This window comes from Abramis brama (assembly GCF_963993115.1).
Source record: "Abramis brama genome assembly, chromosome: 16".
NCBI classification, from domain to species: domain Eukaryota; kingdom Metazoa; phylum Chordata; class Actinopteri; order Cypriniformes; family Leuciscidae; genus Abramis; species Abramis brama.
The window spans coordinates 1,049,399-1,068,259 of record NC_139978.1 but is presented as its reverse complement, the minus strand read 5'-3'; the positions used below and the strand labels follow the sequence as shown (position 1 = coordinate 1,068,259).

The 18,861-nt window shown below is 44.2% G+C and overlaps 1 protein-coding gene across 3 annotated transcripts in view; it reads left to right on the top strand.

The window, feature by feature from the left end:
• The window catches only part of dcaf1 (ddb1 and cul4 associated factor 1), a 39,749-nt gene extending 30,827 nt beyond the window's left edge, over nucleotides 1-8,922 (top strand). For 2 of the 3 annotated variants that reach the window (XM_084086329.1, XM_084086327.1), the window contains 9 exons: nucleotides 1-40; nucleotides 143-227; nucleotides 930-1,163; nucleotides 2,143-2,236; nucleotides 3,637-3,741; nucleotides 3,975-4,048; nucleotides 4,401-4,493; nucleotides 4,938-5,232; nucleotides 8,167-8,922. The exon at nucleotides 1-40 is cut by the window's left edge and continues 43 nt beyond it. In XM_084086329.1, coding sequence (XP_083942455.1) covers nucleotides 1-40; nucleotides 143-227; nucleotides 930-1,163; nucleotides 2,143-2,236; nucleotides 3,637-3,741; nucleotides 3,975-4,048; nucleotides 4,401-4,493; nucleotides 4,938-5,232; nucleotides 8,167-8,225 — 1,079 coding nt within the window. In that variant the 3' untranslated portion in view covers nucleotides 8,226-8,922. The remainder of the gene's footprint in view (nucleotides 41-142; nucleotides 228-929; nucleotides 1,164-2,142; nucleotides 2,237-3,636; nucleotides 3,742-3,974; nucleotides 4,049-4,400; nucleotides 4,494-4,937; nucleotides 5,233-8,166) is intronic. The other variant, XM_084086328.1, reaches the window with a different exon arrangement.
• The last annotated feature ends 9,939 nt before the right edge of the window (nucleotides 8,923-18,861 follow it).

The window sequence follows — 18,861 nt, the reverse complement described above, 5'->3', positions numbered from 1 at the left end:
TATCAGCGCTGTGGGGGATGAAGTCTGTGTTCATCATGAAGTGAGTCCTCACGCCCATCAGCTCTCGACTCGTACTCTTCACACGGGTTTCTAACTGATGAACTCTCCTGATGAACTCCTCTGATGAACTCCTCTGTTTCAGGCATTCGTTCCTGGATGATCACTATGTGGAGTTCAGCAAGCTCTCTCAGGACAGAGTCATAGGAACAAAAGAGCACATCGCACATGCAAGTCTCCTTCCTAACCTATACCTGTCTTTCATTCACTCACGTCTCTCCAACATTAGGGAATCATCTCATATTCAGGGCAGTACTAAAGAAAAACATGCAGATTTTAAATGGTGTTTGAAAACTTGTATATAATATGTGATCAAATTTATGAATGCTCGATATATCGGGCCACTATATCGGTATCGGCCGATATGTGTTCATTTTTAATGTTATCATTATCGGGCCAATAAGTGTGTCCGATTATATTAAAGCCGATGAATAATGTGTTATTTCCTCCAGCTGAGACGCTTCAGATGCGACTGTTCAACATTAGTGGATTTGAGTTCCTTGAAAAATGATTGTAATCATAAAAAAGGAAAATACAGTTCAGTGTATCGGCTCTTTAAATTATAATTGTGTGTCTGGGACATGGGTTTTAATGGTGATACTTTTGTTTTTGTAATGAGACTCTCAAAAATTATATAAAAATTTGGATTTAGATTTATCGGTTATTGGCTTTCAAATATAAAATAATTATCGGTTATCGGACAAATGTTCATATCGGTGCGTCCCTGTTGTGAAGCTGACAGCGAAATGTTCACATAACCAAGAAAATACATCGGTATATAATATAAAGAATTATCGGTTATCGGTAGAATGTTAATATCGGTGAATCCCTAATCACATGATCTCGCCGTGCATGTTTGTGTGTTTCTGCAGATATATGACATCCAGACAGGGCAGAAAATCCTGACCCTCAATAACCCCGACCTGGCCAACAACTACAAGCGCAACTGTGCCACCTTTAACCCCACGGACGACCTGGTCCTGAACGACGGCGTCATGTGGGACGTGCGCACATCTCAGGCCATCCACAAGTTCGACAAGTTCAACATGAACATCAGTGGCGTTTTCCATCCCAATGGATTAGAGGTCATCATCAACACCGAGATCGTATGCTTTTCTGCTCAGTGAGCCACTGTTTCATTATGAATCTTCTGTTTTTGTTGAAGTCTCCCTGTAGTCAATCATTATATCCCTCTGAGACTCATCTTTGATCACCAAAATGGCATAAGCGGTTTTTCCTTCATGCCTTAAAATATCTTGAATGTAACTCGACACCCTTGCCTCATTTAGTATGCGTGGTTCTATGAATATGCAAATGAGCCCCGCCTCCACTCACTCCCTCAGCTCAGAGATCCACTGGTTGACGATCACACGTTGATCTGATTGGTTACAAGGTAGTTTGTGACGTCAGAAACACCAGCGATTTCAAAGCGTGTTTTTGAGACTGTCTTTGGTTCACTGCAGTTTTAAGGAGGAAATACTCAGCAATGGAGTCGACTTATGAATTTACACATGGTTTGTCTTAAAGCATATTAAAAACACCACATAGACATATAAACAACATTAAAAGCTGGATTTTCACCACAGGGGGACTTTAACTCTTTACAATACGGTTTTAAATCAAATGTTATATCTGTTGACATTAGTTGAGCTAGCATGAGCGAGCACTGACTGTATTAAGGAACATTAATTCATACATTTCTCAGTTTAACTAATGCATTAACTAATGTTAATTAATGAGACGTGTCCCATTTTATATTAGGCGCCTTTAACTACTGTGTACTAAAATTTAATTAAATTATGATACAATGGGCTTATGTACATTTATATTTTTAAAATACCTGCATTCTGTAATTACATCTATAATTAACCCTTAAACAAGCAAACCCGTCCTAACCTGAGTTCTACAATACAGCATCAACACTATAAGCACAGTGTAACGAAGTATTAATTTTGTTTTTGATTGAAGTGTACAGTAGTTAAAGACACCAGTAGATCAGGCTTACTGTAGGAAAGGGTTGATTCGGGAAAGTGTTCCCGGGAAGCGTGTGGATGCTTGAGTTGTTTGCTTTAACTGGAGCTCCAGTGGGACTTGAGGACGTTTCATCTCCTCCACACTGTGCCAGCGCTGGATCAGTGTCGGATCGTGTTCAACAACAACGGCACCGTCATCTATGGAGGTGAGAGACGACAGTGCACCGTCTTATGCTCTATCTCTCTTCAGTCTGCACTCATACCCTGTGGAAGCTGGTCTCCGCCACAGGATGAAAAAGAAAAAAGCTAATTGCGACTTTTTATCTTGCAATTTTGACTTTATAACTCACAATTCTGACTTAATAACTTACAATTACGAATTTGTCACGCAATTCTGACTTCATAACTCGCAATTGCGACTTTTTATCACAGTATTCTGACTTTTCCCCACAAGTTTATATCGCACTATTCTGAGAAATAAAGTCAGAACTGCGAGATGTAAAATCGCAATTTTGAGATAAAAAGTCAGAATGATCTTTTGAAATGTCCTTCTGTGGCGGAAACAAGCGGCCAGAATTCCCCATGTTGACTAAGCAAAAACAGATTTTTGATGACTTGGCCAATTTATTTAAAAGAAAATGTAGATCTGACATTGACATCAGTGTTCAGACTTTGGCGTCAGAGATTACAGCCTCAAGTATTTTTGGGGCGTCTTTTGCAATCCTGGATTCGGGGATTTCTGCCGTTCTTCTCTGCAGATCCTCTCTAATGCCTGGATGTTCTCCAGCTTCTCCAGAGATATATCTGATAGGGATCAAGTCTGGCCTCTGATTGATCCGGGCTCTTAGTCGTCAATAAACCACTGTTGTGTGTTTGAAGATCACCTGTGATGCTTTTCTCCATCTTCATCGGTGTTTAGTGTGTAATGTTGCTGTGTGATCATGAAGAAGCTCCAGTTCTTCTCTATATCAGTGTCAGTGTTCCTGAACTCCTGAAACGCCTCCACTGTAGTCTTGAGGGAACGAACACGTCACAATATTCCTCATTGTAATAATTAATACGCAGAATAAAGGGGCGGGGCCTGGTTGAGTTAGTTAGTAGTGTGTTAAACTGGCGGTTATGGTAAGGGGCGGGACATTTCCCAAACACACTCGAAGCGCTCGACCAATCACAACACACTGTTCCAGCCGACCAATCAGAGCACAGTGTGCTTTTCAGAAGGAGGGGCTTCATAGAGACAGGAAGTAAACGGAGCGTTACTGACAGACTGGGAAGAGAGGAGCCGCAACAATGGAGAATATGAGGAAAATAATCAACATTCAAGCAGGAAAACCTGTTCTAGAGCCTGAAACATCATCAGGAGTGTGTGAAAGGGCAGAATAGGTCAACTTTAAGGTCATGTTCCTGTTGAATGTGAAATTCATCACATTTGAATGCGTTGTGTTATAAGAGAGTACACACACAATCTGTGTTTATTCTGCAGATATTGAAGTGTAAAGTGCTCTGGATGAATATGCGTGTGTGTGTTCCAGTGTTTCACTGATGTTGTGAGTGTGTGTTGCTGATGTGTGTGTTGCTGATGTGTGTGTGTGTGTGTGTGTTGCAGCCATGTTACAGGCTGACGATGAGGACGACATGATGGAGCAGCAGATGAAGAGTCCCTTCGGATCCTCCTTCAGGACCTTCGATGCCACGGACTATAAACCCATCGGTATCTTCATCCTCTGTTCATGAACATCCTTCAGCTTTTACAGGAGAATATGATGTGATCTGTCTGATCAAAATATATATTTTGTGTCTTGTTAGTGTAAAAGCATTTACAAAAGAGACAAACCGTCACATGCCGTCCATAGACAGTACTTTGAAAATAACCTAGTCTTTCCGTAATGAGTTTTTCTTTTAAGCTGATGAATAATGCTAATAACTGTCTGTTTGCTCTCTCAGCCACCATTGATGTGAAGAGGAACATCTTCGACCTGTGCACAGACACCAAGGACTGCTATCTGGCTGTCATCGAGGTATGATGCACATTTATTCATTTATATGCTTTTATATTTATATATGTAGTTGCACCAACTCAGACAAACTTTGAAGGACTTATTTACGGATCCAGATTCTATTTTATTTTATTTTTTACAATTTTTAGCATTTAAAGAATCTTTTATAGAATTGTACTCATTTTGTATATGAACTATTTTTTTTTTTAAGTTTGTTTTCATCATGTTGTACTTTTATTAAACATTTAACAATATAATATGATATGCATCTGCCATGTAATAGCCGGTGATGCTGATATGGCAATAAACTCAAAATCTGCTCCTGTACTCTCTCTCTTGTGTGTGTGTGTGTGTGTGTGTGCGCGCGCTACAGAATCAGGACTCTATAAACATGGACACTGTGTGTCGTCTGTATGAAGTGGGCCGCCAGAGACTCGCTGAGGAGGAGGAAGATGAGGAAGACCAGGTGAGGCTGATCCACAGATTTCAAAACTCTCCTGTTTTTGTTTTGCTTTCATGCTCATTAAGGAAATAATATTTTATTTAAGAACAATTGTTCCGAAAGTTAATTTCAATAAAAGATGCAATGCTTGATTTGGTTTATATTCGTCCCTCTTGTGGGCGTAGGAGACCATACACAACTTTCTCCCTCTGACATTAATTATTGCCTTTAGAATTGGAATATAATTTGAATTTTGCTAATATTTAAGAAAGAAATTCGAATTTATCTTTTCAGCCATTTCGACAGCACTAGTGTGTGTATGTGTGTATATATGCACATTTTCTGCTTGTGAAATGCACTGTAATGGAGCTCCTCATTTCGACTGAAGTGAAGGAGATCTTGTTAAAAACTGCAGCAGGTTTTGCACAGATCTCACCAGACTCGTGTGTGTGTGTGTGTGTGTTTCAGGAGGAGGATGATCAGGATGAAGACGATGACGATGACTCTGATGATGACATCGATGACATCGACACTGACCCGCTGCTGGCCGAGCTGAACGAGAACAACGGAGAGGAGGATGGAGAGCACGACTTCTCTCCGTCTGACGATGAGGAGGTGGCTCGCCTTCTGGACGAAGAGGCTGATGATGACGATGATGATGATGACGACGACGACGACGACGATGATGATGATGATGACGATGACGACGATGATGATGATTCTGATGATAATGAGCGAGATGTGGAGCTTGTGCTGGGCAACAGTGAGTTTGACAACATTCATCCAGTATTATGATGATGTCAGGGTTCGTACAAGCTGCTTTAAAGGGGTGGTATAAGACAAGATATAGCATGTTACAATTGTCACTTTTTGAGGGTGAGCAAAAACACACCGTTTTGTGTCTGTCCCTTTAAATGCAAATGAGCTGCTGCTCCCGGCACAGGGGGCGGAGCTTCAAGAGCTCGTGTCCTTTTACGTCACACACACATGTACTAAACATTTCAAAGACTTTTAGCCTTTTATGTTCAAACCGGAGTCAGACAATGATGGAGAGACTCGAGAAGAAGATAAACATGTAGAAGCAACAGGACATTTCTGAATGGTTAGTTGATGAATTTATGAAGCTGATGTGTAGTTATCTTCTAGTCATTGATTAGCATATTCTGTCTTGATAATCTATAAATCGTGTCCAGGGGGCGGGGTTTATGTAAATTCTAGGGTTGGTGATGTCACTAACCCGGGAGGAATGTGGTGTAGTCTCTACCAGCCGTTTGTTGTAGTTCTTAAAAAGCCATTTCTTTAAAAGCAAATATCACCTTTTCCTCTGAACTTTGAGCGTCGTAACTTTGCAGATGTTGTTTATGCTCAAACAGCAACATTACACACTAACTACAGTTAGAAAAGTGAAATCATGATCAACCACTCCTTTAAAGTACTTGAATCTGACTTTAAAATTTAAGTCCTGGAAAACCCTTGAAAACAGACACATTTATGAAAAGGTACTTGAAAAGTGCTGGACTTATACAATATGTATGAAATTTCATATATAACACACATACAATCTTTTCATGCTAATTTAACACTGCAGCCCATATGATAAACCCCCATCAGACCTTTTCTCGGTACGAAGTTCGCCAACATTACAATATAAAATATTATTTATTGAACAATAATAGCCATTATAAACTTTAATATATGTATTTTTGGTTACCTTATATCTGCAATTTGAGTTTTAAAATCCTTATAATACTAAATATGTTTGTTTGATAAGTGAGATCTCTGCTTGAAGTCCTTGAAAGTCCTGAAATTTCTTTTTACAGCATCTGTACGAACCGTTACGACTCCATCCTCTCCAAATTGTTTTTTTCCCACAAATTAGGAAATTGTTAAAAACACGTAAGTAAACACTGTAACGCGTAATCTGCAAAGTCATTTTGCACTGGAAATCACATTTGCTCAAACAAACAACACTAATACACATATAGTACTCTGTGAATATGACATAATAAAAGACATGACCAGTTTGAACATTAACCAGTCAAATATGTAGAATTAAAGTTGCTCTCTCAAGCTTTGTCCATTACATTTGTTTTATATATATATATATATATATATATATATATATATATATATATATATATATATATATATATATATATTCAGAGACTTCTTTAAATGACTTAAATGCATATTTACAGCATAATGATGGTTTTTTATACAGTATTATAGCACTTTCCTTTTTATTATAAAACTGGACAGTTAAAAAGACAAACTGAAATAAAGGAGTGATTCTGTGATGCCGTCAAAATAAAAGTCCCGCTTCCCACACTTATCAGCCAAACAGAAAAATGTCTGGATCAGTGGCGATAATTAAAAAATGCCATATATCAGTCAAGCACTATTATTGACAGCTATTGTTAGTTTGCTGAAATGGTTAGTTCGCTATGGAAGTTTGATGGAATAAAAAGGGTAATTGTGATTTTCTTTATCTAAAAGATTCTGTGTAGTTGTGAGTTTATTTCTCACAGTTCTGAAGAACAAAATGTCAATCAAGTCATCACAAAAAAACACGTGTACAATGTTTTTGTTACGTTTTATTTTGATGTTTGTCAGGCCTGATGAAGCAGTTCTTGATGAAACTGTTACTGCCGGCGGTACCCTTCAGGTGTAAGGGTTTAAAGCAGCAGCTTTACCGTAGTAAACATGAAAACAGAGTCAGGGTCTCTTTCAGTTCGAATCACAGCTTCAGTTTCTGCTGTAAAGCGTCTCTCCAGTGAGTTCACGGTTTCACTCGCGTCTGAACACAAGAAACGAACCAGAGAAGATTTACACCTCAAAGAAGGCGGAGCCTCAGAGCCACACCCACCTATTACATCATCACCACACCGACCAATGGCAGTTCAGAGGTGTTTTACCAAGCCGTTTCAGACTCCAGAAGAGCTTCGTTTCGGCCTGATTTAGTTCATGACGTCACAGCAGTTCGCTCGGTTTATCAGGCCGTTTGTGCTCAGACACATGACGGGTTTATAGGTTTATAGTGTCAGCAAACTATTGGCCATGACCGAATCCTACAAGGTGCTTGAATTTGACTTTTTGAAATGCAAGTCCTGGAAAACAGGCATATTTATGAAAAGGTACTTGAAAAGTGCATTATTGAAAGGCAAAATATGGGAAATTTATTTTTAATTGTATTGATAAAACAATCTTTTCACACAAAATGAATCTGCAGTCCGCCTGATATAGATATAGAGGTATAGATATAGAGGTATAGATGACTCGCATGACTATGAGCGTGATGTTGCTCAAATGTTCAAGTTTATGATACATCTTTCATTCTTCAGGTCAATCATATTTTCATGGGAGAATAATCAGTTTGAATAAGGAAAGCGATATCTTTATCATAGGATCCTTTCAGTGGATAAAGTTAGCTTGTGTTGCTCTTTATTTCCACCATTTTGTTTTATTAGTTTATTTTGACCTTTTTTTTAGAATTTAAAAGATAATAAAGAAAGAAATTGTTTGATAAATGAGATATTTGATTGTAGGAAAAAAAACAAAAAAAAGTAGTGCTTAAGTCCTCAAGTCCTGGGGTTTACTTTGACCGCATCTGCACGAACCCTGGTGTGACATCATCATCCTCTCCATGTTCTGTTTCCTGTCAGTTCATCTCTGAAACGCTGTTCTCCTCTTCCCGTAGCAGACAGCTCTGATAACTCGGACCTGGAAGACGACATCATCCTCGCCCTGAACGAGTGACTCTGCAGGAAGTGACATCACCCGTCCTGTGCCTCAGAGAACACCTGACAGGAAGACGTCGGTCCCGCAGCTCTTGTGCTCGTGTGAAGCGGACGTCATTGGTCGGATGTGTGTTTTTGCTACTAGCGTTTCCTGCTTTGAATGTGCGGTCACTGTTACAGAGGCCTGGCGTGCGTTAAACCCTTCGCACACGTGTCCGTCTGTCTTATGTGCTTCGGTTTGCGTGTGTTTCAGTGTCTGGTGGAGTTCTGGGTAGCTCTGATCCACTGGGTGACCTCTGACCTGCCCACCACTCCTCAGGTGACCTCTTTAGTTTAATCTGAGCGGCTGAAATCGAGCTGCTTAGACGTTTAGCTCGTGCATTTTTTGCTTTTTGAAGGGTAGTTTGTTTGATTTTACACGTCTGACTGATTGGATTGAGACGTTGACTGAGCAATAATTTCCTTTGATCTGAACTCGTGTGTCGACTGTCAGGCGGCGGCGCCGGGATCTGCCGTGCTTTAAGAGGACGGAACCGTTGCATTTCACATGGAGGTGAAACTTTTTTAAGCATCTGTGTACAGCCTTCATTTACTTTATGGTTTAATGTTTTTGTTCATGCCTTTCCAAAAGCAAACCTCTAAGGCAACATTGTGTACAGAATGTATTAAAAATATTTTTACTATACATGTTATTACAATAAAGCAGAGTACATTTGTTTGGTTTTATTTTTAATGATTTTTTAACTCTGTTCCCCGTGTGTATGAAAGTAAAAACTGACCTCGAAATGGCATGTTCAGAACAGCATAACCACACACTGGGTTCTTACAGTATTTCCACTTTTTATTTCCATGCAATTACTTCTTATAAAGGACAAATATAATGTACTCACTGAATAAGGTTTCTGATCCAGAGACTGACAGATCCGTCTGTGTCGGCATGAAGTCTACACACACCTCTGCTAAAACTGTTGAAATCCCTGTAACACTTGTGGTGTTCCTGGTCAAAAATGACCTGCCTACAAAAAATAGCTTATAAATCACTGGTTACTCTATTTTATCACCAATTATTGGATTTTATCTTTTTATCCGATCAGGACAGGTTTTGTTTTGAAAGTGATTGATTGTAGTCCTCATAGATCTGAGCTTCAATGACTTGAGGATAACGTTCATCTCTGTGAAAAAGAAAGCCTGTAATACTCAAAATATTTTGTGTGTGTGTGTGTGTGTGCGCGCGGATGCACGAGTAGGCCTTTATTTCTGCAAGCCCACATGAACATGATGAACACACTCCTGAACATTACTTGTTTCTCTGATTTTCTACATTTTTGACCAATATAAGCTCAGATCAATGAGGCCTACGATCAATCAGTTTAACAAATAAATACAAAACCTGTCCTAATTTAAAGAAAACAAGTTAATAAAAAGATTAAATACTTTAAATCTCCTTTGTAAAAGCTTTACGAGGCACAACTAGTCCTCACTTTAGATCAGCTCACTAAAATAGTTAACTGACAACTACTAAATGCTTGATTACCTGAATTACAGTAGGAATACATGATGATAAAGCATTTATAAACACAGTAACTATTACTATATTACTATAACTATGAATATGTATAAATAAAATGATACATAAATGTACATTTAAATAGTTTATAAATCATTTACTTGCACTTTCTAAATGATCTTATGAACCACTGACAACTCCTAAACTGCTTTGTAAATAATGTAATAATTTAGAAATAAAGTATGAAAATACAATTATTAAACATTATAGATATGCTTAAAAATATAATAAAGAATAAAGCGTTTATAGCTATATGTATTTATAAACTGCTTATAAATGTCTATTAATGCTTTATAAATGACGAATTAATGATTTATAGCATGCAGTTATTATAAAGTGTTACTGCAATTGTTTTGTAGGCCTGTCATTTTTGACTGGGAATACCACAAGTGTTACAATGTGGGGGAAAAAACACAAAATAATTATTTTAAAAAAATTGGAAAGTTGTTAGATTATGGGTGAGTAAAGTCAGTCAATTTTACTCCAATGCAGTAACATTAACTATCATTTTCGGGTACGGGGAAAGCATGAACACAACATAATGGTAATATATATATATATATATATATATATATATATATATATATATATATATATATATATATATATATATATATATACAGTAAGTATATACAAGTAAAGGTCTTTTCCCAACTTAAATTCATGTAACAAACAAATAAAATAAAAAATTATAATATAAAAAAACAAGTAAAAAATACAAAATAGAAAACTAAAGTGACGTATTTGCATTTATACTACTCTGTTTGGAATTAACCAATTTCATTTAATCTCTTGCTAAAACCTAACTATAATTCTTTGGTCATCATTTAAGTGATGCTGCTTAACCCTGAATTAACTATCATCTCTATTGTCTCTTTCGCAGTTATGCCGTCACGAAAGAGTATCGTTTATCGTAGCGTGCCGTTTTTTTCTATATATATAGAATGTAAATGCATGCCTCATATGTCCTAAACTACTTTTCAGGAAATGCTAATTTTTAAATAAACAGTGTTATCAAAGATGTGGCTTTATACAGTCAGACACGTGCATGTGTAGTTATATTATTAGCATTCTACCAAAATCAAGCTCAAATGGAGGTTTTGGACCAGTGAATCCTTCACGGCCATATCGCATTATGTTTTCATCAACTTACAGCTTATAAAGTTTACTGTAGCTTTACTCAGTTTTTCCTGTCATTTGGCCAAAATCTCTTTGGTTATAAAAGATAAAAGACAGGATTGGCTGTGACTCGATTACAAACGCTGGACTAAGACACTCTTCTCCGCTCCTCAGATACCTAAAACATTACCCTTTATATAAAATATATGACATATATATATATATATATATATATATATATATATATATATATATATATATATATATATATATATATATATATATATATATGTCTCTCCTCTCCTTGTTTCTCCTCTCTTTTCTCCTCGTCTCTTCTCTCCTCGTCTCTTCTCTCCTCTCCTCATCTCTCCTCGTCTCTCCTCTCCTCATCTCTCCTAGTCTCTCCTCGTCTCTTCTCTCCTCTCCTCGTCTCTCCTCTCCTCATCTCTCCTCGTCTCTTCTCTCCTCTCCTCATCTCTCCTCGTCTCTCCTCTCCTCGTCTCTCCTCTCCTCATCTCTCCTCGTCTCTCCTCGTCTCTTCTCTCCTCTCCTCGTCTCTCCTCTCCTCATCTCTCCTTGTCTCTCCTCTCCTCATCTCTCCTAGTCTCTCCTCTCCTCGTCTCTTCTCTCCTCTCCTCATCTCTCCTCGTCTCTCCTTGTCTCTCCTCGTCTCTTCTCTCCTCTCCTCATCTCTCCTCGTCTCTCCTCTCCTCGTCTCTTCTCTCCTCTCCTCACCTCTCCTCGTCTCTCCTCTCCTCATCTCTTCTCTTCTCTCCTCTCCTCCTCTCTTCTCTCCTCGTCTCTCCTCTCCTCGTCTCTTCTCTCCTCGTCTCTCCTCTCCTCGTCTCTCCTCTCCTCATCTCTCCTCGTCTCTCCTCGTCTCTTCTCTCCTCTCCTCGTCTCTCCTCTCCTCATCTCTCCTCGTCTCTCCTCTCCTCATCTCTCCTAGTCTCTCCTCTCCTCTTCTCTCCTCTCCTCATCTCTCCTCGTCTCTCCTTGTCTCTCCTCGTCTCTTCTCTCCTCTCCTCATCTCTCCTCGTCTCTCCTCTCCTCGTCTCTTCTCTCCTCTCCTCACCTCTCCTCTCGTCTCTCCTCTTCTCTCCTCTCCTCCTCTCTTCTCTCCTCGTCTCTCCTCGTCTCTCCTCTCCTCGTCTCTCCTCTCCTCATCTCTCCTCGTCTCTCCTCTCCTCTCCTCATCTCTCCTCTCATCTCTCCTCTCCTCACCTCTCCTCTCCTCTCCTCATCTCTCCTCGTCTCTCCTCTCCTCGTCTCTCCTCTCCTCTTCTCTCCTCTCCTCTCCTCGTCTCTTTTCTCCTCGTCTCTTCTCTCCTCGTCTCTCCTCTCCTCGTCTCTCCTCATCTCTTCTCTCCTCTCCTCGTCTCTTCACTCCTCTCCTCGTCTCTTCTCTCCGCTCCTCATCTCTCCTCGTCTCTCCTCTCCTCGTCTCTTCTCTCCTCGTCTCTCCTCTCCTCGTCTCTTCTCTCCTCTCCTCATCTCTCCTCGTCTCTCCTCTCCTCTCCTCGTCTCTCCTCTCCTCATCTCTCCTCGTCTCTCCTCACCTCTCCTCGTCTCTCCTCATCTCTTCTCTCCTCTCCTCGTCTCTTCTCTCCTCGTCTCCTCTCTTCGTCTCTCCTCTCCTCACCTCTCCTCGTCTCTCCTCTCCTCATCTCTTCTCTCCTCTCCTCGTCTCTTCTCTCCGCTCCTCATCTCTCCTCGTCTCTCCTCTCCTCATCTCTCCTCGTCTCTTCTCTCCTCGTCTCTTCTCTCCTCGTCTCCTCTCTTCGTCTCTCCTCTCCTCACCTCTCCTCGTTTCTCCTCGTCTCTCCTCTCCTCATCTCTTCTCTCCTCTCCTCGTCTCTTCACTCCTCTCCTCGTCTCTTCTCTCCGCTCCTCATCTCTCCTCGTCTCTCCTCTCCTCATCTCTCCTCATCTCTCCTCGTCTCTTCTCTCCTCTCCTCGTCTCTTCTCTCCTCGTCTCTTCTCTCCTCACCTCTCCTCTCCTCGTCTCTCCTCGTCTCTCCTCATCTCTTCTCTCCTCTCCTCTCCTCGTCTCTCCTCATTCTCTCCTCTCCTCATCTCTTCTCTCCTCTCCTCTCCTCATCTCTCCTCGTCTCTCCTCTCCTCGTCTCTTCTCTCCTCTCCTCATCTCTCCTCTCCTCATCTCTCCTCGTCTCTCCTCTCCTCATCTCTCCTCTCCTCACCTCTCCTCTCCTCATCTCTCCTCGTCTCTCCTCGTCTCTTCTCTCCTCGTCTCTTCTCTCCTCTTCTCTCCTCTCCTTGTCTCTTCTCTCCTCGTCTCCTCTCTCCTCGTCTCTTCTCTCCTCGTCTCTCCTCTCCTCATCTCTCCTCACCTCTCCTCGTCTCTCCTCATCTCTTCTCTCCTCTCCTCGTCTCTCCTCATTCTCTTCTCTCCTCTCCTCATCTCTTCTCTCCTCTCCTCTCCTCATCTCTCCTCGTCTCTCCTCGTCTCTTCTCTCCTCTCCTCATCTCTCCTCGTCTCTCCTCTCCTCATCTCTCCTCTCCTCACCTCTCCTCTCCTCATCTCTCCTCGTCTCTCCTCTCCTCGTCTCTTCTCTCCTCGTCTCTTCTCTCCTCTTCTCTTCTCTCCTTGTCTCTTCTCTCCTCGTCTCCTCTCTTCGTCTCTTCTCTCCTCTCCTCACCTCTCCTCATCTCTCCTCTCCTCGTCTCTCCTCATCTCTTCTCTCCTCTCCTCGTCTCTCCTCATCTCTTCTCTCCTCTCCTCATCTCTTCTCTCCTCTCCTCGTCTCTCCTCGTCTCTTCACTCCTCTCCTCGTCTCTTCTCTCCTCTCCTCATCTCTCCTCGTCTCTCCTCTCCTCGTCTCTCCTCGTCTCTTCTCTCCTCTCCTCATCTCTCCTCTCCTCGTCTCTTCTCTCCTCGTCTCTTCTCTCCTCACCTCTCCTCTCCTCGTCTCTCCTCATCTCTTCTCTCCTCTCCTCTCCTCTCCTCGTCTCTCCTCATCTCTTCTCTCCTCTCCTCTCCTCGTCTCTTCTCTCCTCTCCTCATCTCTCCTCGTCTCTCCTCGTCTCTTCTCTCCTCGTCTCTCCTCGTCTCTTCTCTCCTCTCCTCTTCTCTCCTCTCCTCGTCTCTTCTCTCCTCGTCTCCTCTCCTCGTCTCTTCTCTCCTCTCCTCTCCTCGTCGCTTCTCTCCACGTCTCTCCTCACCTCTCCTCTCCTCGTCTCTCCTCACCTCTCCTCGTCTCTTCTCTCCTCTCCTCGTCTCTTCACTCCTCTCCTCGTCTCTTCACTCCTCTCCTCGTCTCTTCTCTCCTCTCCTCGTCTCCTCTCCTCGTCTCTTCTCTCCTCTCCTCTTCTCTCCTCTCCTCTCCTCTCCTCGTCTCTTCTCTCCACATCTCTCCTCACCTCTCCTCATCTCTTCTCTTCTCTCCTCTCCTCGTCTCTTCACTCCTCTCCTCGTCTCTTCTCTCCTCTCCTCGTCTCTTCTCTCCTCTCCTCGTCTCTCCTCTCCTCGTCTCTCCTCTCCTTGTCTCTTCTCTCCTCGTCTCTCCTCTCCTCGTCTCTCCTCTCCTCGTCTCTCCTCTCCTCTCCTCGTCTCTCCTCGTCTCTTCTCTCCTCTCATCTTTCCTCGTCTCTTCTCTCCTCGTCTCTTCTCTCCTCGTCTCTCCTCGTCTCTCCTCTCCTCGTCTCTCCTCGTCTCTTCTCTCCTCTCCTCATCTCTCCTCTCCTCATCTCTCCTCTCCTCTCCTCATCTCTCCTCTCCTCATCTCTCCTCTCCTCATCTCTCCTCTTCTCTCCTCTCCCTCTTCTCTCTTCGTCTCGTCTCTTCTCTCCTCTCCCTCTTCTCTCCTCTCCCTCTTCTCTCCTCTCCCTCTTCTCTCCTCTTCTCGTCTCTCCTCATCTCTCCTAGTGCCAATTGGGCATCGTTTAAATGCCACGGCCTACCTGAGCATTGTTTCTGACCATGTCCATCCCTTTATGACCACCATGTACCCATCCTCTGATGGCTACTTCCAGCAGGATAATGCACCATGTCACAAAGCTCGAATCATTTCAAATTGGTTTCTTGAACATGACAATGAGTTCACTGTACTAAAATGGCCCCCACAGTCACCAGATCTCAACCCAATAGAGCATCTTTGGGATGTTGTGGAATGGGAGCTTTGTGCCCTGGATGTGCATCCCACAAATCTCCATCAACTGCAAGATGCTATCCTATCAATATGGGCCAACATTTCTAAAGAATGCTTTCAGCACCTTGTTGAATCAATGCCACGTAGAATTAAGGCAGTTCTGAAGGCGAAAGGGGGTCAAACACAGTATTAGTATGGTGTTCCTAATAATCCTTTAGGTGAGTGTATGAAAATAACTGGCTTCCGGCAACGGTCGACGCGCGTTCACGGGAGATGGAAGCCAGCGTATTATGTAGGATGTAGCGTTTGATTTAGCTATACTTCGTCACGACACTTCCTATGCTACGTCCTACGTCATACGCCGGCTTCCATCTCCCGTGAACGCGCATTGATCGTTTATCGTGTTCGTCTGAAAAATTATTGACATATGCATCTCGAACGGCTTGAGGGTGAGTAAATCATGGGTTTAATATAATTTTTGGCCGAACTATCCCTTTAAATGCATAAGTTAATTGGAACATACCATTTTCTGTAAAACTAACTCTTGTCTCTCTATACATTTTAGCAAGTTCCCTCAATGATAAGTTAAGACAGAGCTTTTAAAAACAACCAATAAATACAACATATAGGAAGGAGAAAAACAAATATTTTCATTTGCACAACTGATATTTCCTAAATTAGTTAAAATGAGCATTTCCCCACCTCCCAGGGTGTGCACATAGAGGTTAGGCCCACTCTTCTAACAACAGGAAATAAAACAGCAAAAACCCACATGAACAATTATAACATGCATGATATAAAGAACAATAAGGATACAATTTTGAGTGATGGAGAAGCAACACTGGCTCTCCATCACCATCTCCACGTCTCTCCTCTTCTCTCTTTTCTCCTCTACCTCTTCTCCCCTCTCCTCTCTCCTCTCCCTCTCCCTCTCCTCTTCATGTTTCTCCCCTCCCTCTCCTCTTCATGTTTCTCCTCTCCCTCTCCCCTCCCTTGTTTCTCCTCTCGTTTCTCCTTTCCTCTCCTTGTCTCTCCTCTTCTCTCCTTGTCTCTCCTTGTCTCTCCCTCTACTCTCCTCGTCTCTCCTTGTCTCTCCCTCTCCTCGTCTCTCCTCTCCTTATCCTCTCCACTCCCATCCCCTCCTCTCCTCTCCTCCTCGTCTCTCCTCTCCCCTCCCATCCTCTCCTCCTCGTTACTCCTCTCCCCATCTCTCTTGTCTTTTCCTCTCCTCTCCTCGTTTCTCCTCTCCTGTCCTCTCCTCTTTTCTCCTCTCCCCATCTCTCCTCTTTTCTCCTCTCCCCATCTCTCCTCTCCCCATCTCTCCTATCTTTTCCTCTCCTAGTCTCTCCTCCTCGTTTCTCCTCTCCACTCCTCATCTCTCCTCTCCCCTCCTCTCCTCTCCTCCTCGTCTCTCCTCTCCTCCTTGTCTCTCCTCTCCTCCTTGTCTCTCCTCTCCTCCCTTTTCATCTCCTAGTCTCTCCTCTCATCTCTCCCCTCCTGTCCTCTCCTCTCATCATCTCTCCCCTTCCCCTCCCCTCCTCTCCTCCTTGTTTATCTTCTCCCCTCCCCTCCCATCCTCTCCTCCTCATTACTCCCCTCCCATCCTCTCCTCCTCGTTACTCCTCTCCCCATCTCTCCTCTCTTTTCATCTCCTTGTCTCTCCTCTCCTTTCCTCTCCTCTCCTCATCGTCTCTCCCCTCCCGTCCCCTCCTCTCCTCCTTGTTTATCCACTCCCCTCCCGTCCTCTCCTCCTCATTACTCCTCTCCCTCCCCTCCTCGTTACTCCTCTCCCCATCTCTCCTCTCTTTTCCTCTCCTAGTCTCTCCTCTCCTTATTTCTCCCCTCCCGTCCTCTCCTCTCCTCCTCTTTTCTCCTCTCCCCATCTCTCCCCTCCCCTCCCATCCTCTCCTCGTTACTCCTCTCCTCCTCGTTACTCCTCTCCCCATCTCTCCTCTCTTTTCCTCTCCTAGTCTCTCCTCCTCGTTTCTCCTCTCCCCTCCCTTCCTCTCCACTCCTCCTCATCTCTCCTCTCCCCCTCCTCTCTCCTCTTCCCATCTCCTAGTTCCCATCTCATTTCCCTTTTTATCTCCTAGTCTCTCCTCTCATCTCTCCCCTCCTGTCCTCTCCTCTCCTCCTTGTCTCTCCTCCTTGTTTATCCTCTCCCCTCCCCTCCTGTCCTCCCCATCTCTCCTCCCTTTTCCTCTCCTAGTCTCTCCTCTCCTCCTCGTTTCTCCTCTCCCCTCTCGTCCTCTCCACTCCCCCCCTCGTCCTCTCCACTCCCCCTTGTCTCTCCTCTCCCCTCCCATCCTTTGCTCTCCTCCTCATCTCTCCCCTCCATCCTCTGCTCTCCTCCTCATCTCTCCCCTCCCTCCTCTGCTCTCCTCATCATCTCTCCCCTCCCATCCTCTGCTCTCCTTCTCATCTCTCCTCTCCCCTCCCATCCTTTGCTCTCCTCCTCATCTCTCCTCTCCCATCCTCTGCTTTCCCCCTCGTCTCTCCCCTCCCATCCTCTGTTCTCCTCCTCATCTCTCCCCTCCCATCCTCTGCTCTCCTCCTCATCTCTCCTCTCCCCTCCCATCCTTTGCTCTCCTCCTCATCTCTCCTCTCCCATCCTCTGCTTTCCCCCTTGTCTCTCCTCTCCCCTCCCATCCTTTGCTCTCCTCCTCATCTCTCCCCTCCATCCTCTGCTCTCCTCATCATCTCTCCCCTCCCATCCTCTGCTCTCCTTCTCATCTCTCCTCTCCCCTCCCATCCTTTGCTCTCCTCCTCATCTCTCCTCTCCCATCCTCTGCTTTCCCCCTCGTCTCTCCCCTCCCATCCTCTGCTCTCCTCCTCATCTCTCCCCTCCCATCCTCTGCTCTCCTCCTCATCTCTCCTCTCCCCTCCCATCCTTTGCTCTCCTCATCTCTCCTCTCCCATCCTCTGCTTTCCCCCTCGTCTCTCCCCTCCCATCCTCTGCTCTCCTCCTCATCTCTCCTCTCCCATCCTCTGCTCCCCCCTCGTCTCTCCTCTCCCATCCTTTGCTCTCAACCTTATCTCTCCCCTCCCATCCTCTGCTCTCCCCCTCATCTCTCCTCTCCCATCCTTTGCTCTCCTCCTCATCTCTCCTCTCCCATCCTCTGCTCTCCCCCTTTTCTCTCCTCTCCCCTCCCATCCTTTGCTCTCCTCCTCATCTCTCCCCTCCCATCCTCTGCTCTCCTCATCATCTCTCCCCTCCCATCCTCTGCTCTCCTCCTCATCTCTCCCCTCCCATCCTCTGCTCTCCTCATCATCTCTCCCCTCCCATCCTTTGCTCTCCTCCTCATCTCCTCTCCCATCCTCTGCTTTTCCCCTCGTCTCTCCTCTCCCATCCTTTGCTATCCTCCTCATCTCTCCCCTACCATCCTCTGCTCTCCTCCTCATCTCTCCGCTCTCCTCCTCATCTCTCCCCTACCATCCTCTGCTCTCCTCCTCATCTCTCCGCTCTCCTTCTCATCTCTCCTCTCCTCTCCCATCCTTTGCTCTCCTCCTCATCTCTCCCCTCCCATCCTCTGCTCTCCTCCTCATCTCCTCTCCCATCCTCTGCTCTCCTCCTCATCTCCTCTCCCATCCTCTGCTCTCCTCCTCATCTCTCCCCTCCCATCCTCTGCTCTCCTCCTCATCTCTCATCTCCTCTCCCATCCTCTGCTCTCCTCCTCATCTCTCATCTCCTCTCCCATCCTCTGCTCTCCTCCTCATCTCTCCCCTCCCATCCTCTGCTCTCCTCCTCATCTCTCCCCTCCCATCCTCTGCTCTCCTCATCATCTCTCCCCTCCCATCCTTTGCTCTCCTCCTCATCTCCTCTCCCATCCTCTGCTTTTCCCCTCGTCTCTCCTCTCCCA